General features: G+C 57.1%; 4 protein-coding genes across 4 annotated transcripts; 1 reads left to right on the top strand and 3 right to left on the bottom strand.

The window, feature by feature from the left end:
- Positions 1-292: 292 nt before the first annotated feature.
- P884DRAFT_234785 (uncharacterized protein) lies at positions 293-3922 on the bottom strand (the record flags this gene model as incomplete). Its single annotated transcript, XM_069439925.1, has 3 exons — positions 2387-3922; positions 1679-2326; positions 293-1576 (listed from the first exon to the last, which is right to left on the bottom strand). Exons 1-3 carry the CDS (start codon positions 3428-3430, stop codon positions 293-295), a joined length of 2976 nt encoding a protein of 991 aa, XP_069301924.1. The 5' UTR covers positions 3431-3922.
- A 5056-nt stretch (positions 3923-8978) lies between these two features.
- Positions 8979-11504, top strand: P884DRAFT_188800 (dual specificity phosphatase; the record flags this gene model as incomplete). The annotated part of the gene is made up of 1 exon (XM_069437388.1): positions 8979-11504. One exon carries the CDS (start codon positions 8979-8981, stop codon positions 11502-11504), a length of 2526 nt encoding a protein of 841 aa, XP_069301923.1.
- Positions 11505-12357: 853 nt separating this feature from the next.
- On the bottom strand, positions 12358-14265 carry P884DRAFT_234779 (UAA transporter family-domain-containing protein). Its single transcript, XM_069439924.1, has 3 exons — positions 13756-14265; positions 12845-13647; positions 12358-12739 (listed from the first exon to the last, which is right to left on the bottom strand). The coding sequence occupies exons 1-3, from the start codon at positions 14016-14018 to the stop codon at positions 12519-12521; spliced, it is 1287 nt and encodes a 428-aa protein (XP_069301922.1). The 5' UTR covers positions 14019-14265; the 3' UTR covers positions 12358-12518.
- A 1354-nt stretch (positions 14266-15619) lies between these two features.
- Positions 15620-16911, bottom strand: P884DRAFT_188622 (uncharacterized protein; the record flags this gene model as incomplete). The annotated part of the gene is made up of 3 exons (XM_069437376.1): positions 15620-15763; positions 15839-16410; positions 16503-16911. The coding sequence occupies 3 exons, from the start codon at positions 16909-16911 to the stop codon at positions 15620-15622; spliced, it is 1125 nt and encodes a 374-aa protein (XP_069301921.1).
- Between the last annotated feature and the right edge of the window lie 2541 nt (positions 16912-19452).

Below are 19452 nucleotides of genomic sequence, written 5' to 3'. Positions count from 1 at the left end.
ACCAAAAAAAATGCAACGACGATGCTGATGCCGGAATGCCCGAAATGCCGAATGCAAAGAGACACCAGTCCGTTAAGAATGCGAAGCGTCCGTCCCAATTTCCAGCGATGCGAAAAAGAAAACAAAGACAGAAACGCCGTGCCGACCCCTTTGCAACATGCATGTATCGGTGATAAGTACAAGTCGTAAGTCTATAAAGTTATAAACGTCAAGTTCGTAATCGTCCCGGCGTCACCTGTTCTCCGCCGTCGTGTCTCCCAAAGACCAAAAAAAAAGAGAGCGCTTCTGTACCCTATCCGCTCAGTCCAGAGCGGAGGCTGGGGATGCCGGTCTCGCGAGTCCGGCGGCCGAGGCTTCCGCTCCTGTTAAGCATGGTTGCCTGGCCCAGCGAGAGCTGTCGTTGCTGTTGCTGTCCTCGTTCCTCCGCCAACCTCTCCGCTAGAGTGTTGATGGCGCGCTCCTGCTGAGCGCTGCGCTCGAGGTACGAGCCCCGCTCCTGATAGGCGCCTCTTTCTTGAGGTGTGCTACGCTCTTGGAGCGAGGTGCGCTCGAGGTACCTACGCGCCGGAGTAGTCGGCGTCGAGGCCGAAGGGACCGCGCTAGCAAGCCGCGTGGCAATCGCCAATGGGATCATCCGGCGACGCGGAAGGGCTGAGGGGGTGGCTGGGCCTTCGGGAGCAGCGGTCTGGGCGCTCGCAGCGGGCATGGAGGTGTCGCGCGAAATAGGGTGGAAGTTATTCACCTCGGTGACTGCCCTCGAGGGGACTCGGGCGCGCGGCTCTTCCTCTGCGTCACTCGTGGTTTTCCGAGTGCGAAGGAGCAGAGACGTCCTTCGCCCTTCACGGTTCTCCTCTGGCTCTTCCGAGCCGTTTCTCCTCGACCTCAAAAGCAATGACGATCTTCTCCCAGCCTGAGAGCTCTGGGCCTGCATCTGCGTCTGCGTCTCCTCGGGCTCTTCGGTTGCAAGCCGACGGATGCGGGATAAGAGGAGAGACGACTTCCGTCCGGCCGTCGACTCCAGCGGCGTAGCAGGAGCCGCGACATAGCGGGTTGTAGGGACAGGGACAGAAATGCTGGCCAGCATCGTCTTCCTTTTCTGTTCCAGCGATGATGGAGCCCTCGGGCTGGTGCTTCCCTTTGCGATCGTCTCCGCGATGGCACTGGGCCGCCTCTGAGATGGGGGCATGTCACCCACGGCAAGGTGTGAGGTTGGGCTGACCACTGTTTCCTGCTCGGAGGCGACGGCCGCGGCCGGCCGGGGCTGCTTCTTCGGCCCCGTCGAATCAGCGAGGGCGAGGCAGAGCTCCGTCAAGCTCCTGCAAATGCTCTCTGCCTTTTTGCGGAGCTGCCTGTCTGTGACGCCCCCACTGTATCCGCCGACTGCGCTGGCACTGCTCGAGATGGGACCTGGTTGGCCGACAGGACCGATCATTGATGACAGCGCCAATGCGTCGGTTGCGGCGGACTCGATGGCATTGAACACCTCTGGGCTCACCAGGCTCTTGGTCTTGCTGAGAGCCGAAATAAGCAAAGGCTGCGCGTCACGGGGTGCCCCCTGGTTATTGTTACCCTCCGCCTGTGACGACCCCGCTGCCTTGGGGTCGCGCTTGGGGGAGGCCGAGACGGTTGTGGCGTTTGTCGTCGCGGTTCGCGGCCGCTCGTCAGACGACCTGGTCACGCCTCCGCCGAGCGATGGCGGCATCTTGCCCGTCAATTCTAGCCTCTGAATTCTCGACTTCAGATCGTCCAACTCATCCCAAACGCTGGATTGGGCGGCCGTTGACGAAGAGGACTCTGTGCCCTCAACGGCGTGATTGGCTTCGGAGCTGCTAGAATGCTGCTGACCATCTGCAAGGACGTTTGTGGACTTGGGAACCAAGGGCGAGGAGTGATATGTCCGTGGTTGAGTCACGGCCAGGTTGGAGCTCCTGTATTGGGCGGTCCTGGGCGACGGAACATTGTTGTTCTCCGTGAGCGACTGCCTCCTGCGCTGGTAGGCGGAGCTGCTCTCGGCGAAGGAGTCCTTGAAGGAAATCTGTCTGGGAGTGATGGGGGATGGCCGCGAAGAGTTCCGGCCCAGCTGGGAACGGCTTGAGCTCTCAACCGACGTGGCAATCGGAGGCAGGCTCTCCCGGCCGGGGGTGCGATAGGACGATTCCCGTGACAGGGATTGGGGGGGCGTCTGGTTATCGGCCACTTGGCGGGACCGAGAGCTCTCTCTCTGGTCGGAAAGACGACGCGAGAGCCGGGGTGGTGAGGATGCAGTATCTTGAGCCGGGCTGGACGTGGAGAAGGGCCGGCGATGTGAGACCCGGACAATCCGTGACTGGGACTTGTCAGCCACCGGGGTTCATGATATCGGCCAGGCTTGGGAACACAAACTTACAGTCGAGCCTGTCTCCGGGTGTGCCTCCTGTCTCTCTGACGCCCGAGGCGCCGGGTCCTCCCCGGCAATCTTCATAAAGATGTCCGCTGTATTGTCGTTATCGGTAGTTGTAGTCATCTCTCCGGACTCGGCGGGAGTAAGGTGCGAGATGCCTTCGTCGCGTTGGCCTTCGAGGGCCCGTAATGCGCGGTCGCGCTGGCTGTTGTTGTCTGGGGCTTCCCCCTGGTAAGAATCTCCCGACATGTGACGTGTGGGCATATCAAGGATGACGCTCTTGCGGGACCCCGAAGACCGGGACGATCTTATGGGGAGAACGACGGCGCGCCCACTCGAGGGGCTCTCGGCGCTAGCCGTCACGGGTAGCTTGTAGGACACCGGGGGGCAAGACTTCTCGTTGTCCAATTTCACGGACTCGAGGGTTTTTGGTAATAGCAGTTCCCGCCGACCCTGTGCCGACTCCTGGATCGCGCTCTCCGTCAGGCGGCGTTTGATTGCGGGGGCGGCGACAGCTGCCGGTTGCGACTGGGTCGCGGACGTGCCGCTGGGATGCTTCTGCGTCTCTGGAAAGGAGACTGGGCGCTTTGAGTCGACTGGTGCGTTGGCGGACGCGGATTCGGGCGAGGAAAAGCGGATCTTGAAGGAACGAGTCCTCGGGGCGGCAGCGCCGTTTTGGTTCGATTCAAGTGCGGCCGGGCGATCCGGGAGAGTCGGAGTGCTGGTGGTGCGGTGGAGGCTATTGCTATGCGACGATTCAGGGATGCGCCGAGTGGGCTCGGGAGGATCAACTGCGACGGTTTGCGACAGAACGGGTGCGAGTGGGGTGCGCTGGTGCAGCGACGGCAACGAGATGCGGTCTTTCCTCAAATCGGCAAAGCGAAATGCGGGGAGCTTGGAAGAGTTGTGGTTCTGGCGATGCGCATCCAATATGTTGTTGTCGTGCGTCTCGTTGTTGGTCGGCGTCGGCTCCAGGGGCTGAGGGTTGGTGCTGGAGTAATCCAGGGAGGAGAGGGCCCAGGAACTAGCTGCGAACCTGGTCGAGGCCATGTTGTTTTTGGGGGGGGGGAGGGGGGCGGGTGCGAAGTGCCCCGTGCTTCGGGGATCCACAACCACGCGCACAACTGCTCAATGCTGGCCTGAACGTGTCGAAATGCGCCGCTCGGTTCCTAGTTTCAAACCGAGCGTCTGGTCTCGTGCTTGGAAAAGAGGTTTCTCTATTGTCCAGACTTGGAAATCAGGTGCATTGGTTAGGTTGTTGAAAAGCTGCATCAGCAACGATGCCTGGGTTTGCGCGTCGAGCGTTCGAGGAGTCGGGTGCAAGAAATTGCGAGCGAGCAGCCAGTGAGCGGTATGTTATGTACCCGACCTCTACTAGCGACAGGGCAAACAAAAAAAGGGGTCTGTGTTGTAAAGAGCAGGGGCAGGCCAACGGTAAGGACACAACCGAGAATCTCTCAAAAGCAGGGCACTTCAGAGTTGGATAAGAGGTGTCGCAGTGAGGCTTGAGAGTGAGTGGTATGAAGAGAAACACAAGAAGGTCGTTTTCAGGCGGGGAGACCATGCGGTGATCAGCCGGTGTTTGCGCCAGGAGACCCGAATGCGGTTGAATGCGTGGACAACGGTCAGTGGCGGGCGGCCAATGCGCCAACCAGTAATTGGGAGGTACCTGACAAAAACGGTGCCCCACAACCCGCGAATCCAAGGTCATGCAGTGCAACATCGGTAACATCCTGTCAATGTCCCGAGAAATCGCGGAGGACAAAGCAAAGACCGCAGCCTGCTGCATCAGGTAGCAAATGCTAAATGAATGCTTACAGAGGAGAAAAGATGTGGATCATACAAGTTATTGCCAGGCTGTTGAAAGCGAATGTAGCGGAGGTCACTTAAAGTACGCTGAGCTGTCGGCACCACTTCAGGAATACTTTAGGCTTGCAGAATGATTCTACACTACCTTAGGTAAAAGTACTTAACCGATTCCTCCTTTGGGCATCATCCACACACAACAGTCATGCGCGCGGCCCCGGCTGTCACCCAACTCGCCAAATGTTGCCCATCTCCCCCACGTCGTCAATCTCTTCGACGCGGACTCTGCGAAGGGGGGGAAAAAAATATACAATCAACCAAATGTGCTGGTCGGTTCAGACAGCCACGCTAGGCGAGGCCGAAGAGCAGTGGGAGAGTTTGCATATGCAGAGCGCCGGGTGCCGCATCTCGCCCCGCTATCCTTCTCTAGAAAACGCATTCGGGGCATGCAGCCATGGTCGTTGGAGATGGCCGGAAGGGTTGCGGGGCCGCCAATAATTATGACAGTCATCTGGGAACGCGCGCGCATACACATCCATACATACATTCAAGACTGGGCCCAGTCGAAACGCCGGGGTTGTTGAAACTGCTCCATAGGTGCTCCGGACTAAGGATACTAGCCGAACTGTCTCTGGTGTTTTGCCTCTTGTTTTGCGCAGTCTGACATTCCGTACTCCGGATGTGGTGAGTTGCGGCAAGCGAACGCCCCCTGTGTGCAAACCCTGTCGCTAACAGAATGAAGGAGTCGCCAGACCGGGGTTTCGCGCTGTGCCGGGGGGGTTTCGCCAGGAGAAGAGGATGGGGCAGGGCACCAGAACTGAATAATCCCGACGGTTTAACATTTTTTCCCTTCGAGTCTCTGAGAGTCTCCGACAGCCATTGGCGAATGAGGCCAATTTGCTCGTACACTCCGGGTGATCTGATCCATCGATGAGTTCATACACTGCAGCCACTGCAAACAAAAGCGAGGTGTCCAACAGGTTAACAAGTAGTGAGGGGTCGAGGTATCGACAGCAGCCCAGCTCGGACATGCCTGCTTCGCTGGTACCGACCGTCAAGATTTTCCTCGGGAGCTGCACTGCTTTATTAGTGTACCGTAGTCAATAAGCCAAGCAAAAGGTTCGTTTCTTCTTTGTTTCGTTCGATCTACGGACTAGCCCCGGCTTTGTTCGAGTGTACACTAATCTCTCCAGATTGTATATATAATCCAGACATATAATAATCCCGGAATATATACGGTCGCTGTCGAACCCTCGTGAAACATCGTGGAAACAGGACGGCTTGAGAGACGAAGAAATGCCCGTAACTTGCTACTGAAACAATGATGCTGGAATCCGTTCTTGGCGGTAGCATTGAGATCGAGACCAACAATGAATGTGACTGAGGTCGAATGTCCGATTCCTTGTCGTCGTCTTAAGTGGGGGAAAGTAGGGGGACGAGACACAGTATCCGGCTGTAAGTTAAGTTTCGCGACGATGATGAAGCACAGACGCCAGAATCAGCGTCCCTGTCAAGGGATCGACAGTTTTAAGAGTCCAGAGCTCCTGCCTTTCCTCGAGCGATACTTGCGGCACTTTCGAGAGGCTTCGTACTGGCAGCGACGTGATTGCTTCAAGGCCGAAGATTATGTCGAAGCGGTGGGAGAGTAAGCTACATCTCCTCAGACCTTCACAGAGTTCCGTTCAACGGCAAGCGGACGTTGTGGGGTTGTCCTGGACGGAGCAGCTGGAAGTTTAACATATTGAACGGGTGGATACACCTGAATTCTGGTATCGAGCTTTATTTTTCATTATTATTATGATTATTATTATCATTTGTTTTATTTTTTCCAGCTCGTCTCCTGTCAACCGCCAATGTACGCTGCTTTCAGGGGTTATACTCAAGACAACGATCGATGCCGCTTGGCACCGGTTCTAGCGCGTGTACAAGGTGAACTCTGCCCACAGAGCATGCGGCATGCGACAACTGACGGCTCCGTATATCAACTGAGATTGGATTGCCTTGCTGGCAAGAGTTGAAAAGGCCCATCCCTCGCGGAGTGCGGCTCTGCGCTTGACGTGTTGAGTTCCTCCATCACCCTTCCGGCATCATCGTCATTGGTTTGGGCGGAGGGCAGTCGCTTCGCAGCAGGAGCTGGAGGACGCCCCACCGTGTCCACCCTCAAAACAAGCGAGATTTCAGTGCGCTGCGGGTGCACGTGCCATGTTCCTGCCGGCTCTCCACTTCTTCACTCTGGCTCGTTTCAGGTTCTGGCCGTCCAATTAAAAATGGCGCAGAGCACCAAGGTCAAGGAAGCCCAGCAAACACGCAGCTCTGGGATCACAAAACCCCCGTCGCTTACTGCAGATGCTCAGAGGAGAAGGGAAGCGGGGGCCAGGGCGGAAGAACTAACGAGCAGGACTCGGCTTGAGAAGCCACAACAAAGATCTTGAAAAGCCCGAGAATAGACGGGATGGCCTGTCTTTCGGGTCCTCCAGATCGGGGCAGCCAAAGGGCACGAACCTGCCGGTCAGCTGTGTCGGCCAAATTCCCCTGCCATTCCTCCAAACGAGCGGCGGCGAGGCGGTACTCGGTTCTGGGTCTTGAAGAGTTTTGTCATTGTTAATGATCGAGGCGCTGGTCTGCACTAATGCAAATGGTGGACGGAGTAATTAGTAAACGGTCCCAGATCTCATAAAAGCTGTTATGTTAAGCATCGGGTGATAAAAGCTTTCGGCGCCTCTGGCCGGGCGATTGAAGAGCAACTTTCGACGTTACCAAGAAATGTGCTGAGAACACTACGGAAAGGCAAATCCGGGAACGCGACCGCTATAAAACTCGTCGCAGTGGCTAACAACAAGAGCACAAGTCCCTTGAGCGTGCTGGACAATGGAGCTAGTTATCCCCAACAATTGTAGTGTAGTTAAGGAGATGTGCGCTGGGGGCATTCGTGTCATTTTGATTTACGTAGTAGAGTTTGGAACAAAGTGATGTGTGACGTGTGGAGCTACTCAATTTGCTGAAGTCGGCCTTGTCAGAATCAGAAAGCCTCTCTGTAACATCGAGTCACTCAGCTTCCGCCCCCCCCCCCCCCTCTTCCCCATTTCTTTCTCTCTCTCTCTCTCTCTCTCTCTCTCTTTTTTTTTTTTTTTTTTTTTTTTTTTTTTTTTTCGGCCGGAGCTCGAAGGATCAAGCCAAACTCTGAAGAGCTGCAGAGGATAAGGGCCGCCCAACACTGGCTGCGAGGCTGATTGGCCAAATGCAGTGCAAGCCGAGCCCCCCCCTCCAATGGGCAATGCCGACCAAATTTGCTTCTCGTCGGTCATGACGTCTATTTTTAGCCTTGGGTAGTTAGTTTGAAAGCAAGCAATTCGCAAAGGGGGCTAGCCGCCAGCATCCAGCGCAAGTGGTGGGGTGCTGCGCAAAGAGCTACCATTGGCAGACGGTCGTCGCAATCCCTGCACGAAAGCGAGGGCGGAGGCGAGCTGGTCGCAGACGAGTGGCTCTTCCGCCGAAGGCGCCCCCATGCTCTCGAGGACCAAGCCGGGGGTTCGAAGCGGGCCTGCGCGAGTGTTTTGGAGCGCCTGCAGGCTTGGCCTGCAGGCTGTTCTGCCTTCAGTTGCCCTGGGTCCCCTCCTGCCTTCCAGTTCCCCCATCCTGCCCAAATTTGGCCTCTGGAGACGTGGAGCTGCCACCCCTCCTTCAGCGCTTGTGCTTTCTGCATCTCTCTTTCCTGCTCTGTTGCTCGGCGCCCGTCCCGTCCTGGTTTCGCGCCTATCCTTGCAACTTCCGGCCAGCCAATTCTCCATCATTTTCTCTCCTTCCACATTCTCTTCTTTTTTCTTCCCGTCTCTATCCCAACATCTCCCATCGAAAGGGACGAAACTCAGGACCCAGCCCCGGAACGGGATCGTGGCATCGGCCGAGAACCATACTCGGCTCTCCAGAGTTCGAAACAAAGGGGCCCCCGCTGTTCTGACTTGCCAAACCAGCCAAGTCTACGTCCGTACACAAACGCAACCCGCTCCCCGGTCGCCCTCAACTCCTGGTCCAGCGAGCTCCTGCCTCCCCACACGAACGAGGCCGAACGAGACCAGACGACTAGGCCATGTATTGACGCCTACGCCGCCTGCTAGCTGGCCGCTTTTCTGCCTTCCCTCATTTTTTTTTCTTGTCTGCCCATTCTTCCCCCCGTGGAGACCCCCGCTCGGCTGCGCCGCAGTCTCTCCACGCTTCGTCCCTTGAGACCGAACCCCAGCCTCCGCCAGGCGCTCAATCGTCTCAGGTTCTCCGCCCATTGTGGTTCCCGACCGCGTCTCTGGGTCGCCGCGTCAGCAGAAATCGCTGCCTCTGCCCGTCAGTTCGGCTCAGAGAGGACACATATCGGATTGCCATTTTCTCTAGGAAGCTCGTGGATTCTCTTCTTGCTCGACCCAGAACATCGGTGCGGTTCATCCAGGATTCAGCAGTGCTGTCCCGCTTGGCCCGACTGTTGTCTCTGGTTCTCTCGCCACGGATCTCCCTCCTGCGTCGAGATATCATTTATTCTTACCTTTGGCAGCGCGTTTGGCATTAACTCATCGTTGCCTCCCCCGCCTTCCTTAGCGACTATCATACGGTCAGGAGGCCACAAGACCCGGCGGCCAACCCATTCCGGGGCAGGACGTGGCTGTGGCGGATCGAAGCACGAGGAGGCTAGACCGCGCATTGTTGCCCAGCCAAGGAAGTGACCGCAGCTGCTGTCTTTTCCAAGCCGCCAAATATGCCTTCTGCCGTAGCACGACGGTTGTTTGAGGACCAAATACCCTCAATAATGTCGGTCTATCAGGTTGACAGTGGGATTGCGGACATGGACCAGTCGAACCCTGTCACCATTGTTAATCCCAAGCTGGTCATGGAGGGCGCAAAGATGGGTGGTGCTTCACAGCCGGGGGGGATACAGCCTGGGGCTTTGCCGTCGGAATCCATCCATAGGCACAATGACAGCACATCGACACAGACGACCGAGTCTGCTGACTCCTCTCCAACGACCACATTATCGATCGCGGATTCATCTGACCTGTCGGACCCTTCTCCGTCCTCGTCTCCCGATTCTCCCGTCAACCTCGCGCAGCTTCCGAGCTTTGCGCCGACGTCGATCGGGGGCCTGTCTGGCATGGCCAGGCTGACGGTTTCTGACCCGAACCGAGATCGACCCATGACTTCACCTGGGCCCAGGAGGCTCAAGAATATGAAGGGCCTCTCAATTCACCCGCCATCGACCTCCTCGTCATTACTCTCGGAGCCCGCCTCGCCCTCATTCATCAAGCCCAAGATTGCTCCCATGAAACGAAAGCCTAGCCAGCTCAGCCTCAAGACGCACTCTTCCGATCTCATCACGCGCACCACTCTTGAGATTCCGAATTCCCCAACGGTTGCTCCCATCCTGCAGCGCCGCGCCCTGAAGCACTCGACGTCGACGCCGCAGATGCTCTCGGGTCTACGGTCCGCGACTTTCGGCCCGGCCGGGGGAATGACAATACCGACGGTACTAGAGCGAAACGAGACGGGGCTGTCGTCCTTCTTTCGCCCGTCGCGACCAGCCGATGACGCCGGGGGAAGCTCGGCAATCAGGGAGGAGGAATCCCCGATACGCACTCAAATCGCAAACCGGATCCCTTTTGATTCGGAGCCCTATCACGAGATAGAAAACAACGAAGACCAGAAGTCACCCGGGTACCCAGACGGCCCCATTGCCATATACGGCGATAATGTCTACCTTTACCTCGAACCGACCGCAGAAGAGGCGGCCCGCTTTGATGTGGTTATCAACGTGGCCCGCGAAGTCAGCAACCCCTTCAAGACTGCCTCGGCTAACCGTCAATCTCCGGAGACCAAAGAGAGATCTGCCGAAGAGTCGCCGGTTCCCGAGACTGCGGCGACGACTGACAGTTTCGCCACGGCCTTCGAGTATCTCCCCGACAACGCTTCGGGCGACACACCGACGACGCCGAAAGCGCAACCGCTCAAGGAACCCGAGTACATCCACATGCCCTGGGATCATAATACCGATATCTCAAAGGACTTAATGACGCTTTGCGAGACAATTGACAAACGCACAAGAGAGGGGAAGAAGGTCCTAGTCCATTGCCAACAAGGCGCCAGCAGATCGGCCAGCCTGATCATTGCCTACGGCATCTATCAAAACCCCGAGCTGAGCGTCAATGACGCATACTATGCGGCCCAGGGAAAGAGTCGGTGGATCAGCCCCAACATGAAGTTGATGTATTGCCTACAAGACTTTCAGAAGGAGGTTGCGAAGAGGAGACTCGCGCCTGGTGCAGGCTCGAAGGCGAGGCCAGGAAGAAGTCCTACTCATAGGGCGACCATGTCAGCAGACAACATCGAGGTGGCATCAAAGGAGCCGCTCACCGCACCACTACCCGCCGATGGCCCGACGTCCAATTCCGTGAGCCGCGATAAGAGCCCCAACAGGGCACGGGGCAATTCGACTCCCAATCGGGGAGAGCCAATCTCTCCAGGCCCGTCGTCGGCTCCCTCGAGCTTCTCATGGTCAGAAAAGGAGGACGAGTCTGATCCGGGGAAATACGGCCGCTTCAATCTCGATTCCTTGGTTGCGCCTAAGCCAACCGAGTTGGCGCCTCCCCCCTCCCTCTCGATCTCGAGAACCCCACCATCACCAGGGTTGGGCGGCTTCACCTTGTCAAAGCCCCCGCCATCTCCCGGATTTGGCAGCTTTTCGCTCTCGAAGCCCCCGTCCGCGCCAGGGCTTGGTGGGTTTACAATTTCGCCGGCACGTCCGCCATCGCCGAAGCCGACTTCCCTATCGCTGCCGAAGCCACCGCCGTCTCCTAAGCTCGCTCCGCCCGAGTTGTCCCGACCACCGATGTCCCCTGGGTTTCCCCCTTCTGACCCGTTCTCGAAACCGCCACCGTCTCCGGGATTCGGTGCGCACAGGTTCGGCTCGAAACAGGGTACCTTAGGGTTCACCTCACTCAACCTGGCTGCGCCGCCGAAGCCAGCAGTTACCAAGGAGTCGCCGGCCCCAGAGCGGCCAGTGGCAGTCGTCCCAAGTTTTCCGGACGATGTGGCCCTGATGTCACCGCGCGCAGAGGCAATGACGAACAATCCTATTCATCAATCACTTTCAGAGCTGACGGGGGTGCAATTCGTCGAGATCCCGCCGACACCTAGGGAAGGGCTGTTCTCCCCGCGGGAGACCATGTTCCCGCGTGACCCTCTCCACCCGTTTGGTCGGCCGACGCAGATTGCGGACCCACGAAGTCCACCTACCAAGGGTGAAACACCGATTGTGCGATCCATCGACGAGATGCTCTGATCCTCGAACGAATCACCGGTATTGGCCATTCAAACAAGATCTGTACAGCACCTCACCATTGGGTGCTAACACGATGCTTTCCTTTGTCCATTTCAGAGGGTTGGTCATCGTTTCTGGCGATTAAAAGCGTGCGCATTGCCGGGTTACGAGGCGCTACGGGGTTTTGGAGTGCTCCATTTTTTTTTCTTTTTTTTTGGTGGGGGGAGGGGTGGGGGTCCTGCTCGCCTTTCGTTGATTGCCAACTACAGTCACACGTTGTTTTCTTTCCCTGTCACTTAGGCGAAATGTATAATATTAAGAGAGCACGGGTATGATATGAGCCTGCAGAAATGTGGGTTTGGGGGGGCACGAAAAAAATGCGGCGGAAGGAGTCGCACAGGAAGCTATTGATATTTTCCCCCCCTGGAGTCTTGCAGGAGCGGCCGAGGAAACGGAACGGTTGGCAAGGGGTGGTGCATCAGGTAATCTTTTAATTTTGGGGGAAAGGAGTAGATAGCATAGGATAGGGGACGGCCGTCAGGCTACGAATTTATCATATATGTACGCATCATACCTTGCACAGTCTCGTTGGGAACACGCTGTCTACGGATGTTACTTGAGGGTGGACAAGCTACGGATAAACGGATGCCTTCTCGTTGCGTGTAAAAAGTAGCTGAGTTGTTGCCTGCCGCTGAATATCCTCGGCCGATGTCGACTAACTATCTTATGTATGGGTCGCGAAGAGTCCGATGGGCTTGGTGAGAGCGATGCTGTTTCCCTCTCATCTACGCTCAATATCATTAACAACAGCGCATGACGCGAGAGAGGTCATTCATGATAATGGTTATATCAGAAATGGACATAATCCTTCACCCTCCATGCCTTTACCATTGTATTCTAACCGAGTAGCCACTGAAAGAATAGAATAGGACTGACCCAAGTCTATCTAGGTTTACCAGAACTTTATATACCAGAATCAGAGCCTTATATATATATATATACAAGTATATGGGGCACGTCTGAACCGGGGCGCGGTTATTGCGTTTTGGCCTTCTTGGCCGCCTCCTTGGCCAGTTTCTCCCGCCGCGCAATCTGCGCTTCAACACCAATGCCGCCGAAGACCAAGGCGACACCGAGCCACTGCATCTGTGAGAGGCGGTGGCCGAAAGCGATGACGCTGAGGATCATGGTGAACATCTTGCGGGTGACGGTGACGGTGACAAGCAGGACAGACGAGAAGGTGGAGAGCGTGTGGACTACAGTTAAACCGTCAGTTTGGGGTCCCGGCGCCGCCCATCAAAACAGGAGAGGATGGGGTAGGGGTAAAGGGAAAAAAAAAAAAAAAGAGGCAAAGGACTCACAGATAAACACCTGCCCGACGCACCCGCAGAGCGCGAATCCCAACACATCCCTCCAAACGGCCGGGTGCCTCGCGAGGAATCCCAATGCCGCCTTCAGTTCGCCGGCCCCACCGCCCGTCACGTCCATGCCGAACCACTCCCCGACAGGCGTCGTCACCAGCCAGGGGCTCAGGAGCAGGTAGCCGCCCGTCAGAACGGAGCCGAGCAGGTTGTTGGCGGCCATCATCTGCGGGCCCGTGTAACCCCTCCAGTTCTGGAAGATGTAGTCCTGCGTGCTGTTGGTCAGCCCGTCAAACAGCAGGTTGATGCCGAGCAGCAGCATGCCCCAGGCGGTCTGGCCGCTGTGGCTCGGCGCGGCCCCGTGCTTGGCGCGGCTGCTGCCCGAGTGCAGCGTGAAGACGGCGACGCCGCACGTCACGGCCGCGACGACGAGGTACTTGTACAGCGGGTAGCGCTTGCGGAAGACGGTGATGTGCAGGAACATGACGGGCAGCAGCTTGCAGCTCTTGGCCAGGATGTAGGTGATGTAGTCGATGTGGGCGAGGGCGGCATAGCCGAAGGGGGCGGCGAGGGCGTTAGTGAAGGCGACCAGGAGGAGCGGGAAGAGGATCTGGCGGTTGGGGATCAAGGGCGGCGAGGGCTGGCCGCGCGGTGTCGTCGCCACGGAGAAGAGCTTTCCGGCGAGGAAGGCAAAGAGCGACTGGATCGTGAGCAGGAAGACGGGGAACTTGAAGCGTTCCGGAGACGAGGCGGGCCCGTAGGTAGTGGTGGTGAGCTTTTCTTGCAGGTAGGCCCACGTGAGGCTATGTAGGCGGCAAGATAAAGGCATTAGTTGGAGGTTGTACTGAGAGACAAGTTTGGGGGGGGGGGGGGGGGGGGGGGGGGCCGAGACCGAGGGCTAGGGGACTCACAAGGAGGCGTAGATGCCGGCGACGTCGATGATGAGGGTGACAATGCCGGTCTCCTTCTTTGCGCCTGTGGCAGCAGGTGTCTTGGCCTCGGCGCGAGGCGCGGGGTCTTTGAGCGGAGCCTGGCCATTGACCTTGCCGTTGGCCATTTCCGCCATCGTTTGAGTCGCACTGGCTTCTCTGATCTGCGGCGTGCGATCGTGTCTGCCCGAATACTCGGAGAACGGCTCGAGCCGAAGAGGCGTGGCCTGCTTTGTGCGAGCCATTGCAGGTCGCGGCTGGGTGTTGGGGAAGTGCGGAAATGTGGCCGAGAACCTTGACGACTCGGCTCAGAAGGCAGTAGCGCTCAAATCAGGACAAGGGAACAGCGAAAGTGTTCAGAGGAGTAGGTGAACCTGAGGAGTGTAGCAGAAGCAGAAAGAAGGGGCAAAGGAGTGTGCTTGGTTCCTGGGAAAGTAGAATACCAGGGTAGGCAACGAGTGGGATGCCCTGGGTCTAGTGGGTAGGGTACCTGTGTTGAAGGAAGGAATGTTTGGCATTCGGCCACCCTGGCTTTTCGGAGCTGGGCGCTCCAGATTTCCCCATGGCGGGATACCGCCCCGCCCCTCCCCTTCCCCCCCCCCAAAACGTGGGCCGCGCTAATCTCCGGGCCGTTCTGGCGGGTCGCCTAGCCGCCGTGGCGGTAGTTACTGTGTCCGCCCTGTGGAGTGCCAATGTTGGGAATGGCGCCAACCGAGAAAGGAAATCAAAAGACGTGTAAGCTCGAACTGCAGCAACTGTACCCATCCCTCGGACACCTCCCGGACACCGCGGTGAAGACAGTGAAGACGTCAGGGAGGCAAAGCGACGGCATGAGATCATTTCGCCGTCTCCAAAAAAAATCATTTTCTGGAGCATGTAATCACGGTTTACTACGGCGACAGAGAGATGCGAACCGAGACAACTGTTCAGTAGGGGCAATTGTGCATTGCGCCACACCAATCAAAGCCATTGCAGAGCAAGCAGAAACCTAGACTCATAATGATACTCATATATTGTAGTCCGCCCTGCCTCCGCCTATATGTGTCTTTGAGACACCCGCCGTAAGATCTGTTGATATCAGGTCGATGAAGCTCGTACCCCGATTGAGATGGGGTTAACGACGGGGCTTGGCCGCGCAGTTTACAGGGTACTGTAAACTCCTTGCTCGAGCGCCAAGAGTGCTCCAGGCCGGATAGACTTCCAATCCGGTGGGTATGAGGATGCTGGGAGACGTCCAATCGTCGATGAGGAGAGGGACGAGTGTTCGAAGTGAAAACGGGCGGCATGAGGATGCGTTAAGATGAGCAAAGGAGAGTGGACGTGGACTGGGGATCGGGTCGGTAAGATGATTCTCGAGGGGCGTATGGCGCAGACAGACTCGTTAGGGTTCAGGTCTAGCGCCTCGCCCCGGCGATGTCGCCCTGCTCGTGGCCCTCAAATAGCTCGAGAGCAGCAAGCCCCTAACCATTCCATCGCGTCGGCGCGATAGCTGGCGTACGAGCAGCTCGTCGAATGCTCCCGGAATAAGAGGTTAGCATGGGGAAGGGATTCGGCCCGAGAAGAAGGAAATGAAGAGAGAAGAATCTGGCGGGATTGTTTTTTTTTTTGGGTTAAGAAATTTGTCGTCGCATCATCCCTTCCGTCGAATAATAACGCCTTGCGGCAGCCAGATCTGGAAAATGATCCGTAACGAGGGGCTGCCAGATCCCGCCCAAACCAGGAGGGAAAAATATACCCTGGAAGGCGTTGGCTGGCCAATTGCTGAATCCCACTCGCACAATTTCAACGGTTACAACACGTCCAAAATTTGTTACAGTCTGTAATTCCGTCGGCCCTCGTCCGCGCTCTATTCGGACGCCTGGGCGGCCTGTTGTTGGCGGCGCATCTTCTCCGCCTCAAGGTTCTCGTAGAGGAGGAAAAGCGCCGTCTCATTGGCCTTCGCCGAGCCCATGATGGTGAACATCCGCTCTCCCGTCTCATCATGAGCAGCCTGTCGTTTCTTAGTCAATGACAGCTCACACCCGGGTGTTTCTGGAAATGGGAGAAAGAGCCATCCGTCACTCACCTTTGCGATGGAGATGCGGGCTCCCGACGTTTTGCGGATCTCACTTATCTTGGAGCCAGCACGGCCAATGATGCAGCCAACCATGTCGGCCGGGATGCTGATGTTCTGCGTCTGGATCTCCTCGCCGTTCTCGTCGTGAGTCGGCGGGCCGCGAGCGGCAGGATCAGAGTCCGAACGGCGAGTGTAAGGTCGGGATCCGCCGCCGCTGAAGTCAGCGCCGTTGCCTGTCCGCGTCACACGAGAGCCACCGTACGGGGCTCTGTCTTGCATGTAGCTACTTCCCCCGGAAATCCCCGGCGCACCGACGCCTTGGGTCCTCACGACGGGGTTGTACAGTACGGTGCCGGTACCCCGCTGCCAATCGTCCACCAGGCACTTGCAGATCTCCCAGACAGCACGCTGGATGCCCTCAGGCGTGCCCTGGACTTCGACTATCCGCTCGGTCGACTGCGGCAGCATTTCCTTCTGAGCCACCATGCGCACCCCGGACACATCCTGGATGTGCTTGATCTTGAGGCCTTGCCTGCCAATGATGGTACCCATCTGGTTATGAGAGATGAGCAACTTGATTGCTATGTCAGCGGTCAGCGGTGTTTTATCAAGGGGAAAAAGCGAAAAAAAATCAAGGATGAAAAATCAAAATCTCGTGTTGTGGGGGCCGTACGGTGGGTGCCATTGTTCTGTATGACGCCGCCCATACCCATGGTGGGAGCGCCTTCCAACAGCGACCGGGCAACAAGAGAATAGGCTCTCGAGATGGCCTCGCAGCCACCGGAGATTGTCAGGACACGGTCGTAGACGCCCTGGACAACCTTGCTGACGCCGGCCTTGACACCGGTTTCCTCACGCAAGTCGGCGACGTTCTTTCCGCCCTTCCCAATGATCACGCCGGCCTCTTTCGACGACACGATGGCCCGCAGAGTCAGCTGAGTTTGGGCATACTCCTCATCCGTTTTGGGCGCAGGCTCTCCGTCCGGCCCAAGGCGCTGCTCGTTCTCGCCGAGATTGAGCTGCTCCATGGTCTCCGGAAGGTCGGACCCATTGGGGGGGTTGGTGTCTTTCGGTGCTGACATCTCGATCGAAGATGACGACTGTTGCAGCGGAAGCGTGACAGGTTAAAGAGACGCAGACGCTTATGGATCGCTTGCGGATTCGAGAATGGGTGGCAAAGGGACTGTGGAGGGAGGAAAGATGTGGTGGAAGTTCGGGGCTACGGCGGAGAGTTGGGTTAGTTGGCTTGCGTCGAACGATTCGTCGCGTCCGAAAAATGCGCCACGAGGAGCCCCAAACAAAGAAATCAAGTCGGGTCGCCGGCAGAAGAGCAGGAAACACCATGCGAACCTGGCAACGGAGTCGCTCTCTTTCCCGCTTGCCCTTTTTGTGCGAAGGAGGCAGGAGCAAGATACAGAAGGAAGAAAGCGGTGCGCGCCACGACGCTCTTCCGGCCGATGGCGGGGCAGAATGCACGTACCTTTTGCAGCAGGCGGTGGGCAGGGTGGTGGTGGTTCTGTGCCACTCCGACAACTAAGAGCGGGGCTCTGGATTGCGCGCGGCAGGCCACAATGCTTGAAACAACCTGTGGCTGGATTAAAAAGGGCCGCAGGGCGAGGATTCGGGCGGCGATTGCAAGGGCGCGGAGAAGGAGTTCGAGGAGGGGGGGCGAGAAAGGGTGTAGAGAAAAGGTGGGGAGTTGGAGAGGATGTGGAGGTTGAGTCGAAACTGTAGTTCACCACATGGGATGGAGGCTGGTTATGGTGGAAGGAAGGAGGGTGCGAGTTTGCAGGAAGGTAAAAAAAAAAAAAAGAGGGGTCGCTGGGCTTGGGCAGGGCAAGGAACGGCCAGCCAGGCAATAACTAACCGCAGGGTAGTCCAAAGTTCGAAGTATTGCGACAAGACGACGTGTGTCCCATGCCTTCCTACCAATCCACGATCTCCTAGACGCGTAAGGTGGCAACCCAAACTACACCTTTTTTGAGGGGTGTTTTTCCAAAAGGCGTCAGTAAGGACGATTGGTTTCGACCAAGTTAATTCCCTTTCAAGTGAGAATTGATTTTAGTACTGCACCGACCGTTTTCAGCTACCCTTGATGGGCCCGAGCCCGCCTCCTCCGTAAAACGGTTGGTGGGGTTCCTTTCCATACTACATGTATGTACCAAGGTATGTACACTACATGTATGACTTAGGGTACGGATCGAGTGTGGTGTAAATTTCAGACTAATTGCTCGGGTTGTCTGAACAACCGCATGTACAGGTACATAAACTCTATGCGGAGAGCAGCACCTTCCCGGCAGTGCCCTGTCGTTTCCAAGAGCGAGCTATGGGACGTGGAACCGAGCTGCGAGCTTTCCTTCCCGTCCATTGCGCCAGCGGGTGTCTGCAGGTTGCACTCAGCTGGCCCGTTGAGTAGTAGGTAGGCTGCCCACCCTCGCTGGTCCGCCCCGCTTGAGCCCTGATCTGAGTGTGCTCGCTCGAGCCGTATTTTGTGGGGTTCGATTCCCTCAGCGGCCCTGGCCGTATCCTGTGTCCTCCATACTGCGTACTAATTACTGTGTACGGACGTACAACTGCACAACTACCTGCGTCTCCCCAACCTCATGATTTTCCGCGGACACAGAAGCAGCAGATCACCTAAGACCCGCGATCGGAGTTGTCGCAACTGGCTGTTAGTCAATCAGAGCTCAAGCCGGCACGTCTTACGGCGCATTTCGTTTTTCTTGTCCGATGGCCGATCTGACTAGGGCCTCCTCCATGTTCTACAAGTAGTGCCGTCAATCTCTCCCATACTTTTGTACAGATTACAGCAGTCACTTACCCTCTCTAATGATCGTCGAGAACGCTCTCCTACCGGCCTCGCTTTATTGCATGCATTCTAAGGAGGTGCGTTTTTACCCACCCGAAGCGCCAGAGAGCGTCGCCCTGCGAAGGCAACCCGTCCTCAATCAGCGGGTGGGAGACGATCAATGAACATCTTCTGGCTGTGACGGGGCGTCCCATCCCACATTGACCGCAACAACCTCCCGGCGGGGTTTGACCCAATTGACACGGGCCGGACGGTCATTGGCTCGGTCATTGGCTCTGCCCTTGGTTTAAACGAATCGACGACCGGCCTTCCGCCATGGCACTCTGGGCGACCAGTGCTCCGTGTAATTCAGTCTCATGTCAATCGTTGCGAGTTGGTTTTCCATCCCGCCGTTGTCCTCCGTATCCTTAGCATGGCTTGGCGAAGGCCAACAGCGTGTGGTTGAGTGGCCAGTTGCCCGTCCGGCGGCATCCGTGGGGGACGTGCAGTCATCTCCATGCTCACTATGCTTAAAGTCCCCATTTCCTAGTCCCCCTCTGCATCCCTGAACCACATATACCCCCGTGCAGCCTTCCCTGTGAATGCATCCCCTCAGAGGGTCCCCGTGACTCCCATACCTATCCCCCTGGGAGTGATTTCGAGCCTCGGATGCCGGCATAGGCTGGTTCCTGTCGCGGGGTGTTGGTGCCATCAGTCCCACGCCGCACGCTTCACTCATGCCGAGCCATGAAAACCGCCTACAGCCAAGGAGTTTATGTCTTTCCCATTTTGTGGGGGACGAACATACCCACTCAGGATACAAATCTGCTGTGCG

The sequence above is a fragment of the Thermothelomyces heterothallicus genome, assembly GCF_042370625.1.
Source record: "Thermothelomyces heterothallicus CBS 202.75 unplaced genomic scaffold P884_scaffold_1, whole genome shotgun sequence".
Taxonomy (NCBI): Eukaryota; Fungi; Ascomycota; class Sordariomycetes; order Sordariales; family Chaetomiaceae; genus Thermothelomyces; species Thermothelomyces heterothallicus.
This window is presented reverse-complemented; position numbering and strand designations above follow the sequence as displayed.

Excerpts from the sequence above, each read along its gene's own strand:
- P884DRAFT_234779 (XM_069439924.1), bottom strand. The coding sequence starts at position 14,018 with ATGGCTCGCACAAAGCAGGCCACGCCTCTTCGGCTCGAGCCGTTCTCC. Across the intron at positions 13,648-13,755 it reads GCCGGCATCTACGCCTCCTT|CCTCACGTGGGCCTACCTGC; the intron begins GTGAGTCCCCTA and ends CCGCCTACATAG. Across the intron at positions 12,740-12,844 it reads CGTCGGGCAGGTGTTTATCT|TCCACACGCTCTCCACCTTC; the intron begins GTGAGTCCTTTG and ends GTTTAACTGTAG.